We start from the raw sequence: 13344 nt of genomic DNA on the forward strand, positions 1-13344 counted from the left end.
TCATTTAACATAATGTCTTCTTCAAGGTTCATCCATGTTGTAGCATGTGTCAGAATTTTCTTCCTTTTTAAGGTTGAATAATATCCTAATGTACGTATATACAGGTGCACCTTGGAGATATTGCAGGTTCAGTTCCAGACCACCACAGCAAAGCAAATAACATAATAAAGTGAGTCAGACAAATTTTTTGGTTTTTTAGCGCATATAAAGTTGTTTACACTATAGTGTAGTCTATTAAGTGTGCAGTAGTGTTATGTCTAAAAAAACAATGTACATACCTTAATTAAATAATACGTTATTGCTAAAAAGTGCTAATCATCATCTGACCATGCAGAGTTGCCACAAACCTTCAATTTGTAAAAAACGCAATATCTGTGAAGCACAATAAAACCAGGTGTGCCTTTACCATATTTTATTTATCAATTCATCCATCAGTGGGCATTTGGGTAGTCTTCACGTTTCTTAACTTTAGATGTGATTCTCTAGGACATTCCTCATAGAAACACTACCTTCATACCAGGCTCAGTACATGTAGATCTCAAATCATGGCTTTTTTCCCCTCACTCACTTCCTACTTTGTTCCCTAGTTTATCTGTATAATGAAGTAATATTCTCACTGTCTTAGAATTGTAAGGCTAAACTAAATAAAGTATTTTAAATGTCTACCACATAGCAATTAGTAAATGTTAGGTCTTTTTCCTTTCTCCCTTCAGTCAGAACTTAGCCTTATATACAGTATGTTAACCCTCTTTTGTGTATTCCATACATAGGCTTAGCTGTTGACTGTCTGATTCTACTTGGGAAGAGTTAACTATCCATGATTGAACCTATTTTTTCTTTTAAACTGGTAAAATGATTTGGTAGATGTCCTAGCCGTAGTTATAGATTGAGGCCAAGTTTAAATGAGATATTTCAATTTTCAGAATTGTTTTAAGAAGGAGATATATCAGAACGGCTACAAAAATTCATGCTTAGTAGGTCGTGTTACTACTATAATCTAGTAGAAGGTGTAGTGTAAAGATTTGGGGGGACAGACCCAGAGGTCTGTTGAGCAGGGTGAAGGGAGAAGATGACATGAAATGACTCAAAAGAAACTGCTGCAACTCTTCAGACTCTGAGGCTGGGGTGTGGTGGAATAGTGAAAAAATATAATACTGCTTCTTATAATACTGGTCATGGTGAACAGTTTGGGGGATATCTTTATAGAAAAGGTTTCTCTATTTACTGGCTTCTGTATGAATACATTTTTGTTTATACTAACATGTTCATCCAGGGTCAAATGTTTCTTTTTCCTTACTTAATTATACCTTGGAGATCTGTTCATATTGACATGGCTCTACCTTACTCTTTTGAATAGCTGCCTCCTTTAACTTGTGTGGATGACCATTCTTTATTTAACCAGTTCTTTTTTAAATTTTATTTAAAATTTTGTTTTATTTTAATTTTTTGACCACACTGCGCGGCATGTGGGATCTTAGTTCTCTGACCAGGGATTGAACCCGCACCCCCTGCAGAGGAAGCGCAGAGTCTTAACCACTGGACCACCAGGGAAGTCCCTTTAATCAGTTCACTATCAGTAGACGTTCTGGTTCTGTATGTAGTAACAAGCGGTGGTGTGCTGAATAGCCTTTGCCCTTGAGTGAGAATGTCTGTGGAATAAACTATGGTGGACTCACTGGTGAAAGTGAATGTGCATTCAGATGTTGAGAGATACTGCTAAATACCTCTGCAAAACCAATATGCTACCAATGTAGGCTTCTCAGGACTGTACTGGGGGACCTGTTTGCCCACATGAAGGTTTGTTTTGTTTTTTTAAAAAATTGTTTTTAAAAATCTGGTCAGTATTGCTTTGATTTGCATTTTTATTTGTACTTCTTTAATTATGAATGAGGTCGAACTTTTTTTTTTTTTGGCTGCATTGTGCAGCATGCGGGATCTTAGTTCCCCAACCAGGGATGGAACCTGTGTCCCCTGCATTGGGAGCGTGGAGTCTTAGCCACTGGACCATCAGGGAAGTCCAGTTTGAACATGTTTTTGTATGTTGGGCATTTTTAGTTCTTTAACTGTGATCTCCTTGTTCAGAAATCCTTGAAAGTTGGGTCTCTGACCCATTTGAAGCCCTTATGAACGTGGTCTTTTGGCTAGTCTGAAGTTTTCAATTAATATTTAGTAAATTGATTTTCCTTTTTTTAAAAAAATAGAATAGCTTCTGAGTTCTTTGATTTCCTTAGAAAGGCCAAAGTTTCACTTAGAACTTCTAGTTCTTTGTGGTTTTCATTTTTCACGTTTCAATCTTGATATATCTGGAGGAGTGAGATGGGTTATCACTTTTCCCCCCATATGACTTGGGAGATATCTCAAATCGTTTATTTCCTTTACCAGTTTGAAATGACACCATTTTAAAAATGTTTAGGGACTTCCCTGGTGGCACAGTGGTTGAGAATCCACCTGCCAGTGCAGGGGACACGGGTTCGAGCCCTGGTCCGGGAGGATCCCACATGCCGCGGTGCAACTACGCCCGTGCGCCACAACTACTGAGCCTGCGCTCTAGAGCCTGCGTGCCGCAACTACTGAGCCCAGGCGCCGCAACTCCTGAAGCCCGTGCATCTAGAGCCCGTGCTCCGCAACAAAAGAGAAGCCACTGCAATGAGAAGCCCGCGCACTGCAACGAAGAGTAGCCCCCACTTGCCGCAACTAGAGAAAGCCCGCACGCAGCAACAAAGACCCGACGCAGCCAAAAAAAAAGTGATTGTTATACAAATATATATTCTTCTTCAGATTCTTTTCCCGTGTAGGTTATTACAAAATACTGAGTGTAGGTCCCTGTGCTATACAGAGTAGGTCCTTTTTTCTATTTTATATATAGTGGGGTGTATATGTTACTCCCAAGTTCCTAATTTATCCCTCTCCCCCCTCTTTCCCCTTTGGTAAGTATAAATTTGTTTTCTATGTCTGTGAGTCTGTTTCTGTGTTGTAGATAGGTTCATTTGTGTCATCTTTTTAGATTCCACATATAAGTGATATCATATGATATTTGTCTTTCTCTGACTTCACTTAATGTGATAATCTCTAGCTCCATCTGTGTTGCTGCCAATGGCATTATTTCATTCTTTTTTTATGGCTGAGTAGTATATCATTGTGTGTGTGTGTGTGTGTGTGTGTGTGTGTGTATCACATCTTTATCCATTCATCTGTCGATGGACATTTAGGTTGCTTCTGTGTCTTGGCTATTGTAAATAGTGCTGCAATGAACATTGGGGTGCATGTATCTTTTCAAATTATGGTTTTCTCAGGGTATATGCCCAGTAGTGGGATTGCTGGGTCATATGGCAGTTCTATTTTTAGTCTTTTAAGCAACCTCCATACTGTTCTCCACAGTAGCTGTACCAACTTACATTCCCACCAAGGGTGCAAGAGGATTCCCTTTTCTCCACACCCTCTCCAGCATTTATTGTTTGTAGACTTTTTGATGATGGCCATTCTGACTGGTGTGAGGTAATACCTCATTGTAGTTTTGATTTGCGTTTCTCTAATAATTAGCGATGTTGAGTATCTTTTCATGTGCCTTTTGGGTCTTTGGAGAAATGTCTATTTAGATCTTCTGCCACTTTTCTAATTTAAAAAGCCCACGAACCTACCAACTCCAACCACCTATTTTAAAAAATAACAAATAAAAAAGCATATGAAAATGTAAGTTTTATGGGTAGGTTTGTTTGTAAAATTTGTATTTGGAAATGTAAAAGCCCCTCAAAATACTGGAAACGTTTACAAAAGAGGTTCATATTTTCAAAACCAAATAAGGCTGGTCGTGGCCATGCTGAGAGCGGGAAGCGCCTGGTGTCTGAGGCCAGGCAGGCGTGCGCTCTGTGTCTTCACGTTCTTGCTTCGTAGTTGATGACTCTTAGAGGAAATTATTAGAAACATAGGGTTGAAGGGATTTTTAGAGATAATTTAGTTTAATCCTAAGACACAAAAAGTTTTTTTTGAAAAAAAGCTTCAATGTCTTAAATATAATCACTTAAAGTTATTTAAATATGTCTCTACTCCCAAGTTAGTGTTGTCTCGCCTCCCTAAATCCCAGAGTTAATTACTGCTAAAAACTCTCCAGCTCTTTCCCAGTGTTTTCCTAAATTCATGCTGGTATATCTAGCATGGTATGTATTTTTAGACATTTAATGTCTCAGATTTCTTTGTTTGACTTTGAACTTCCATTTTCCAAGGCCGATGTGTGAAGGGAAAGGAGTGGTGTAATGGAGAGAACATAGGCTCTTGAATTTGACAGACCTGGTTTGGAGTTTTACTGGCCCGTTTTGCTGACTTGAATATGATCTTGGGCAAGTTACTTCACGTCACTGAGTCTCATTTTCCTAAGACCCACCTCTCAGTGGCGTGGAGAAGGTTAAATGGGGTAATGGGGCTTGTAGGTTCTGAAGGTTTACCTTTACCTACTTGATAAGTTTCTCGAGACTCTTTGGGAACCATAGGCGAGCTCAGGACCTCTGCCGGGGATGGGGAAATGCATCTGTGTACACAGCCTTTCCCCCTGCCCCTCCTGTGGCTGCCCAGCCCTCCACAGGGAGTGTCTGCGCTCAGCACATGCCTGGCACTGGTCAAAGGCATTCAAGCTGGTTTAAGCAGATGGTAGTTGAAATAATTTGGAAGTGGATGTGGTTGTTGGCTTTTTTGTTTTTTTTCTTTAGACCAGTCTTAGTAAAAGAACAACCATCACTAAAAACATTTAGGCTCGTTTAAACAAAATAAGCCAAAGAAAGATGGTTCTTTAGCTTCAACAATATTTGAAGGAGCATAAGTGAAAGTTTTTGAACTTTTTTTTTTTTTTTTTTTGGCCACGTGGCTTGTAGGATCTTGGTTCCCCGACCATAGATTGAACCCAGGCAGTGAAAGCGCAGAGTCCTAACCATTGAGCCGCCAGGGAATTCCCAGATTCATCTGTTTCTAGATGTATTTCCTCCCAATACTTTCTGTGTGTCTGTGTATATATACATAATACATGGTGCATACTATTTTGTAATTTCTTTCTATATATAATACTTTGGGAGCATCTCTCCCCATTATCAAATAGACTTCTGTAAGACGGCCCGGTCAGGCCAAGGGTGTTTGTACAGTAGACAAAGGTGAGTCATGAAGCAGTACATCGTTGTGGTTAAGAGAGTGGGCTCGGAAATTAGTTGGCCAGGGTTCAGATCTTTGCCCTGCAATTTACTGGCTGTGACCTTCAGCTAGGTACTTAACTTTACCACACCACCGTTTGCTCATATGTAAAATAGAGATAATAATGGTAACTGTATCTTGACATTATTGTGAGGATTAAATTAGTGAGTATAGGAAAGTGCTTACAGTAGTGCCTGGCTGTAGTATTCGCTGTATAAGTGTTAGCTGTTGCTGCTGTTTATCCAAGAGAGTGTACCCAAGCAAAGGCATCCAGAATGGGTGTCACAGAGGGCAGAGTAGGAAGTTTTATTGGCCATATGATAGAGAATTCTCTACTTAAGGAGTTGAAGGCTGGGAAATCATTTACAATTTAAATAAAGTTGTTGGCCCTGAGAATTTGCTTCATATCAAATGGTCCAGTGCGGAACCTCAAGTGGGGAAAATTGGGGCCTACTATATCAAGAGTATTTGTAGACTAGGGTTGGAATCAAGCCCAGCTGTAACTGGGCTTATTCATAAACAAAAAGATTTTGTAGAGCCAGAGTAAGTCTTTCATTAGCAAATGTGAAGAATAAATCAAACTTAACTGTACAGGAGAGAAGGGAAATGTAATACTGTCCTGCTTCTAATGATATAATAATAGTGGTGTTTTTCTCAATAGATACTTCCCATGGCTTGTTTTAAGCAGCCATTTTGGCCCCTCTTGTTTTCCACTCAGTTGGCACTTGAGCACCTTTTATGCATAAGCTGTCGCTATCTAGGAGGATGTACATACCAAATAAGTGATAATGTAATATATGTGGCAGGAATTTCGAGGAGAAAGGAGTGTCTGGAAAGACAAAAAAGAAGTAGTGTTAGCTGAAGATAGAGAATGATGAAATAAAATTAGAAGGATAACATTAGATATGATGGTTGTGTACTATACAGATTAATTTAACATCCTTATTTATGCTCAGTGCCACCGACTATTTTTAAATTTATTTTATTTATTCATTTTTGGCTGCATTGGGTCTTCATTGCTGTGCGCGGGCTTTCTCTAGTTGCGGCGAGCGGGGGCCACTCTTCATTGCGGTGCGCGGGCTTCTCATTGTGGTGGCTTCTCTTGTTGTGGAGCATGGGCTCTAGGCACGTGGGCTTCAGTAGTTGTGGTACACAGGTTCAGTAGTTGTGGCTCACAGGCTCTAGAGCGCAGGCTCAGTAGTTGTGGCGCATGGGCTTCGTTGCTCCACGGCATGTGGGATCTTCCCGGACTAGGGCTCGAACCCGAGTCCCCTGCATTGGCAGGTGGATTCTTAACCACTGTGCCACCAGGGAAGCCTGCCACCAGCTATTATTTTGAGTTAGGTGAACATTTTGGCCTTTCTAAGTTGTCTTTTTTCTGTCTCTGGTAGTTGTAATTGACCTATATGCCTTTAATCTGAAAGCCAGCATAACTTGCAGTTAAACCTCCTATGGCATTTTGAAATAGGTGAATAAATATACTGTGAGTTTTCTCCAAAATTGGGAGAATGAAGGACAGTAATAGAAAATATTTGCAAATCATACCTCTGATAAAGGACTTGTATCTAGTGTCTGTAAAGAACTCTTAAAACTCAATAATAAAATAACAAATAACCCAAATTTAAAAATGGGCAAAGGATCTGGATAAACATTTCTCCAGAGGAGGTATACAAATGGTCAATAAGCACATGAAAAGGTTCTCAGCATCACTGGTCATTAGGTTAGATACTTTCACACCAACTATGATGGCTGTAATGAAAAGGACAGACAATAACAAGTGTTGATGAAGATGTGGAGAAATTGGAACCCTCACCCACTGCTGGTGGGAATGTAAAATGGTGCAATCGCTTAGAAAAAGTGTGGCAGGTTCTCAAAGGGTTATACATAAAGTGACCATATGACCCAACAGTTCCACTCCTAGGTATATACCCTGGAGAAGTGTAAACAGATGTCCCCACGAAGATTTGTACATTAATGTTCATAGCAAAATTATTTATAATAGCCAAAGTTGAAAATAATCTAAATGTCCATCTACTGATGAATGGATAAACAAAATATGGTCTATCCATACAGTGGAATATTATTTGGTAATAAAAAGAAATTAAGTACTGATACATGCTACCATGTGGAGGAACCTTGAAATCATTATGCTGTGTGAAAGAAGCCAGACACAAAAGGTCACATATTGTATGATTCCATTTATATGAAATGTTCAGAATAACCATATCTATAGAGACAGAAAGCACATTAATTGCCTAGGGCTGGGAGTTTTGGGCGGATTAGGGGTTTATAGCTGAAAAGAGTACTGAGTTTCATTTTGAGGTGACCAAAGTATCCTAAAATAGATTGTGGTGATAGTTGCACAACTTTGCGAATACACTAAAAACCAGTGAATTGGATGGTATGTGAATTATATCTCAATAAAGGTGTTACGAAAAATCACTAATTGAACTGGGAAACTGGAAATAACCAATTCCAATCCTCAGGTAGGCTTCTCAATAAAATTGATCTTAGGAGAGGCCTTGGGTTTTCCTTGGTGAAAATTATTTATGCTCCCGCTTCTTGCAACAAATTGCTTGCTCGTTATATTTTTGATATTGCTTGACACCATGTTTTCTGGTATTATGTGAGTTTTATTATCATTATGCTTCTGAGAAATTCTGTGTTAGAGATAAGCAATCTTCCATTTTAATTATCTTTTAACAGACTTTCATCAATGTTTAAAGCCAGCATTGTGGTTTTGTAGCCTTATTCTTAATATTGGGCTAATGGTTTTCAGGGAATCAGTTTAAAAATTATTTTTTAAAAATTGGGGGGACTTCCCTGGTGGCGCAGTGGTTAAGAATCCGCCTGCCAATGCAGGGGATGTGGGTTCGAGCCCTGGTCCGGGAAGATCCCACATGCCGCAGAGCATCTAAGCCCGTGCGCCACAACTACTGAGCCTGCGCTCTGGAGCCCGGGAGCCACGACTACTGAAGCCCGCGCGCCTAGAGCCCGTGCTTCGCAACAAGAGAAGCCACCGCAATGAGAAGCCCGTGCACCGCAACGAAGAGTAGCCCCCGCTCGCCGCAACTAGAGAAAGCCCATGCGCAGCAACGAAGACCCAACGCAGTCAAAAATAAAAATTAATTAATTCATTAGTTTTTAAAAAGTTGGGGAAGATGGTATTAATAGCACTGGGTTGTTTTTTTTTTTTTTCTTCTTCTCAGTATTGCTTTTGCATAAAGAGTCTCTGTTAACATTATCCATCTGCCCAACTAGTATATGACAGTTTAATATTTGGTATAAAATAGAGGTGGAACTAGTAGTTCTGTGTATAATGTAGCATTAAAATGATCACTTGGCAGGAATTCCCTGGTGGTCCAGTGGTTAGGACTCTGCACTTTCACTGCCGAGGGCCCAGGTTCAATCCCTGGTCGGGGAACTAAGATTCTGTAAGCCGCATGGTGCAGCCAAAAAAAAAAAAAAAAGATCACTTTGCATTTGGTTTGATAGTAATACTTCTGTATGTTATTTGGGCCTATCAAGGACTTTAGGAAGTTTCTGCAGTAATGAAATTTAACAAAAGACATTTCCTAAATCCTTGGTAATTTTTTTGTAGACCTAATATCTCTGGATTACATTTGAGAAATACTGCTTTATGGACTGCATTACGTATGGAAGAGAATTTTTAAATTTTTTGGAAAGAATTTGAGTGTAGCATCAAACCATAACTCTAAACAACGCATTTCCCCTTAATGCATTAATTTTTTTAAGAAAAAGTATTACAGGCACATTTTTTAAAAAGTAGTATCAGAAAAGCAATGCATCTCTAATCTCTCTCCCCAGAGGAAAATATTTCTGTTTTGGTTCTTCATAATGCTTGAATAATATATAAATTGCAACTTCTAAAATAAACCTTATTGAAGTAAAACATACATTCAGAAAAGTATACAAATCATAAAGGTTTAGGCTTAATGAATTTTCACAAAGTGAACATCTACGTTACCCCACCTAGATCAAGAAACAGACTATTACCGAGCACCCCAGAAGGCCCTACCCCCAGCGGTAAACACACTCTTGATTTCTAGCACCATTGATTAGTTTTGCCTGTTTCTGAACTTTATATGTAAATGGTTTCCTGTAGTATGTTTTCTTCTGGCACCTTCCTCACAAAATTCTATGAGACTCATCCCTGTTGCTGCATCTAGCAGTACTTCTTTCTCACTGCTGGATCGTATGAACACACTACAATGCATCCATTCTTCTGTTGATAGAAATTTGGGTTGATTTCATTCGGGGGCAATTACAAATAGTGTGGTTTTAAACATTCTTGGCCTTTGGCTGCACATCTGTACATACTAGGGTAAAATCCTAGGGGTAGAATTAACTGGATTGGAAGGTAGCCATATTGTGAAAGAGATTTTAAAAGTGGCTGCACCAGTTTGTTTTTGCAAAAGCACAGTACTTGATTTATCAACGTTGGACTATAAAAGATGAGGATTTAGTTCCCTTAACCTCTCCATCCCCTGCTACTTTGATACTTTAAATTATATTCATTTCTTCAGCTGGATACTATTGTAACTTGAAAAAATAAATCTCTGTTTTCCTATTAACTTTGTAGAGTAGCTTTTGTCCACTTGTGATAAGAGATAGGTATTAGCCACCTCCCCATCAGTTATGTTATTCAAAAAAGGAAGAGGCCCTCTTTCATGCAGAGAGGAAATATACAGAATTTAAATTTGTGCCCCATCATATGACCAAGTAGTGTCAACCAGGGGAAAAACACCCCCCCCATAAGTAAATGGGTTAACAGTATGATAGAAGAGAGGGGAAGTTTAAAGTACTGATGGAGAATAAAATACTAGAATGAAGCCGTCTCTCCCATGCCTGCTGTCTGTATTTGTTAGGGCAGGGGTAGCTGTTTAAAGCCTAATTCTCACAATGTCTGTGGCTTTATAAGAAAGAAAGGTATTCTCTTTCTCATCTGATAGTCCAATGTGGGTGTTCTTAGTAAGACGGATGGCTTTCCTTGTATAGATATGTGAGCTTCAGGGGTGCAGGCTGCTTTCATCCTGTGGCTCTGCCGTCTCTTGGGGTCTTGGAGACCTCTGCGTCCAGCCAGAGTGGGAAAGAGATGGGGGAGAAAGAACGTGTGCTTCTAAGAAAAGTTTTGTTGCAGAAGGAAAAGTCATCCCTTGGGCTCACATTTTATTGGTGGGAGCTTTGCATGGGAGTCCCGGCCAGATGAAAGGGGCTGGGAAGCGTCGGCAGGTCTGAGCGCTTGGCCACCAGTGTCCCGGCTCCACAGGATTGTGGAGGAGCCTGGGTTTCTGCTGGACAGCCAGTGAGCCATCTCTGCTGTACTGTGTCCTAGAGGCTAAGAGCAGAATAATTAACATTCGTTAACTTGGGATAATTTCATGTCTTTTAAGATGCTAATTATCTCAAGTGGTGAATTTTTATAAGGAAATAAGTTTATTTTTTATTGGCTAGGGCACTAACACAACTTGATACTTTTTTTTTTGAAATAAGTTTAGATGTACAAATAAATGGCATTTCTTGCTTCCTTTGGTACCACTGAGTTCTGTGATTTGTTTTAACTTTAATTTTCTTTTTTTAATTTTTATTGGAGTATAGTTGATTTACAATGTTGTGTTAGTTTCAGGTGTACAGGAAAGTGAATCAGTTACACATATATGTATATCCACTGTTTTTTAGATTCTTTTCCCATATAGGCCATTACAGAGTATTGAGTAAAGTTCCCTGTGCTATACAGCAGGTCCTTATTAGTTATCTACTTTTATATATAGTAGTGTGTATCTGTCAATCCCAACCTCCCAGTTTATCCCTCCCCCCCTTCCCCCATGGTAACCGTAAGTTTTCTACATCTGTGAGTCTATTTCTGTTTTGTAAATAAGTTCATTTGTACCATTTTTTTAGATTCTACATATAAATGATATCATATGATATTTGTCTTTCTCTTTCTGACTTACTTTACTCAGTATGATAATCTCTTGGTCCATCCATGTTGCTGCAAATGGCATTTCATTCTTTTTTATGGCCGAGTAGTATTCCATTGTATATATGTACCACATCTTCTTTTATCCGTTCCTCCGTTGATGGACATTTAGGTTGCTTCCGTGTCCTGGCTATTGTCAATAGTGCTGCAGTGCATGTATCTTTTTGAATTATGGTTTTCTCAGGGTATATGCCCAGTAGTGGGATTGCTGGGTCGTATGGTAGTTCTATTTTTAGTTTTTTAAGTGACCTCCATACTATTCTCCATAGTGGCTGTATCAATTTACATTCCCACCAACAGTGCAAGAGGGTTCCCTTTTCTCCACACCCTCTCCAGCATTTATTGTTTGTAGATTTTTTGATGATGGCCATTCTGACTGGTGTGAGGTAATACCTCATTGTAGTTTTGATTTGCATTTCTCTAATAATTAGTGATATTAAGCATCTTTTCATTTGTTTTTTGGCCATCTTAACTTTAATTTTCTTATTTACAGTGAGGTCACCTCTCAGTGAAACTTAGAAACTACCGTATTTACATCGGTTTTACAAATGACTAAGAAAGAAAAAAGCTGTCAACCTGTGGTGTGTGATGGATTGTAAACATTGATTACATTTAATTTAACCCCCCTTCCCATCTTTTTTTCTCCTCTCCCCTTCCCTCTAGTTTGTGATTGGCACAATGGAAGAAGCTGGAATGTGCGGGCTAGGGGTGAAAACGGATATGTTGCATAACTCTCAGTCCAATGATATTCTTCAGCATCAAGGCTCACACTGTGGTGGCACAAGTAACAAGCATTCCTTGGAAGAGGATGCACACAGTGACTTTATTACGAAGGGCAGGAGTTTGGTGAGCCCAGCGTACTGCACACAAGAGTCAAGGGAGGAAATTCCTGGGCGAGAGGCTCGAACAGATCCCCCTGATGGTCAGCAAGATTCAGAGTGCGACAGGAACAAAGACAAAACCTTAGGTAACAACCTCAGCTTGGGGGTTGCATGTTTCACACGTTGCTCCTTTGACTTGTATTGTCCGCAGCACAGGTGGTGATGAGCATGGCCAGCGTCGGGGGGCAATGTTGCTCAGCTGACCCATCTGTTGTCTTCAGTGGGGCAGGCGGCCTGTCTGCTGCAGTGACGTGCCGGGGGCCCGAGACAGCAGAGGAGGAGGTTACTTCTCTCTCAGTAGTCAAGAATGGGCTTTCGTGAAAAAAATCTGGGGCCAATTTGACAGGAGTAGTCCCCACCACCAGCTTCACCACGAGCCTTGCAGGATCTTAGTTCCCTGACCAGGGGTTGAACCCGCGCCCTTGGCAGTGAAAGCGCCAAGTCCTAACTACTGGACCACCAGGGAAGTCCCAGACAGAAGTAGTATTTGACTTGCCTTGTTTGCATCTTTAATGTAGTCTGACCAAAATTTACTGTGAAAACTGTATATTTATTTGGTCATTTTATTTTAAACCTAGTCACAAAACTTTAGAGACGATATAACGTTAGGTGAAGTTCAAGAAGTGGGTTAAGACTGGTTTTCAAGGGTATGTTTTCTTTCTTCTGCTGTGTTTGAGATTCAGGACAAAGAATGTGGTACGGTAAATCTCATTAGGAAATCTGAATTCCCCTTTTATTTTAAGCTTACTGGTTGCCCCTAAGTTTTTTATACTTATTCTACCTGAGATTAACAGTGTTTAAATTTGTTTGGTTTTCTATATGCTGAGTTGGAGTGATCCTTCGTATTATACCCATTTTCTGTTAACTTGGCAAACTTACAACTATATTTCATATTTCTATAAATTTTTAATTCCTTACGAACAAGACAAATTTCTTCAATATTAGAAGCCCCAGTTAAATGTGTAAAAGCAGAAGGAGTCTTAAAAAGTTACACATAATGTTACCATGCGACCGTGCAGTTCTACATCTAGTTATATTCCCAAGAGGGTTGAAAACGTGTCCACACAAAAACGTGTGAAGGAGTGCTCGAGGCGGCTTTATTCATGATAGCTGAAAAGTCCAAACAACACAGTTACCCATCAGCTGATGAGTGGATAAACAAAATGTGGTCTGTCTGTACATGGAATATTATTCAGTGGTAGAAAGGAATGAAGTCTTGATACATTGTGGGTGAACCTTGAAACTATTATGCTAAGTGAAAGAAACCAGACACAAAAGGCCACAAATTAA

General features: G+C 39.7%; 1 protein-coding gene across 8 annotated transcripts in view; it reads left to right on the forward strand.

Annotated features, from left to right (window-relative positions):
- Positions 1 to 13344, forward strand: part of TXLNG (taxilin gamma) — a 59581-nt gene that overhangs the window by 21583 nt on the left and 24654 nt on the right. For 7 of the 8 annotated variants that reach the window (XR_014258914.1, XM_082447107.1, XM_082447104.1 and 4 more), the window contains exon 2: positions 11837 to 12140. The exons of the other annotated variant lie outside the window; for it this stretch is intronic. Coding sequence is in view for 6 of the 7 variants with exons in the window: in XM_082447107.1 (XP_082303233.1) it covers positions 11837 to 12140 (304 nt within the window). In the remaining variant the exon portion in view is untranslated. The remainder of the gene's footprint in view (positions 1 to 11836; positions 12141 to 13344) is intronic. 8 annotated transcript variants of the gene reach the window in all.

Source organism: Balaenoptera physalus (assembly GCF_965194825.1).
Source record: "Balaenoptera physalus genome assembly, chromosome: X".
In the NCBI taxonomy this organism is placed as follows: domain Eukaryota; kingdom Metazoa; phylum Chordata; class Mammalia; order Artiodactyla; family Balaenopteridae; genus Balaenoptera; species Balaenoptera physalus.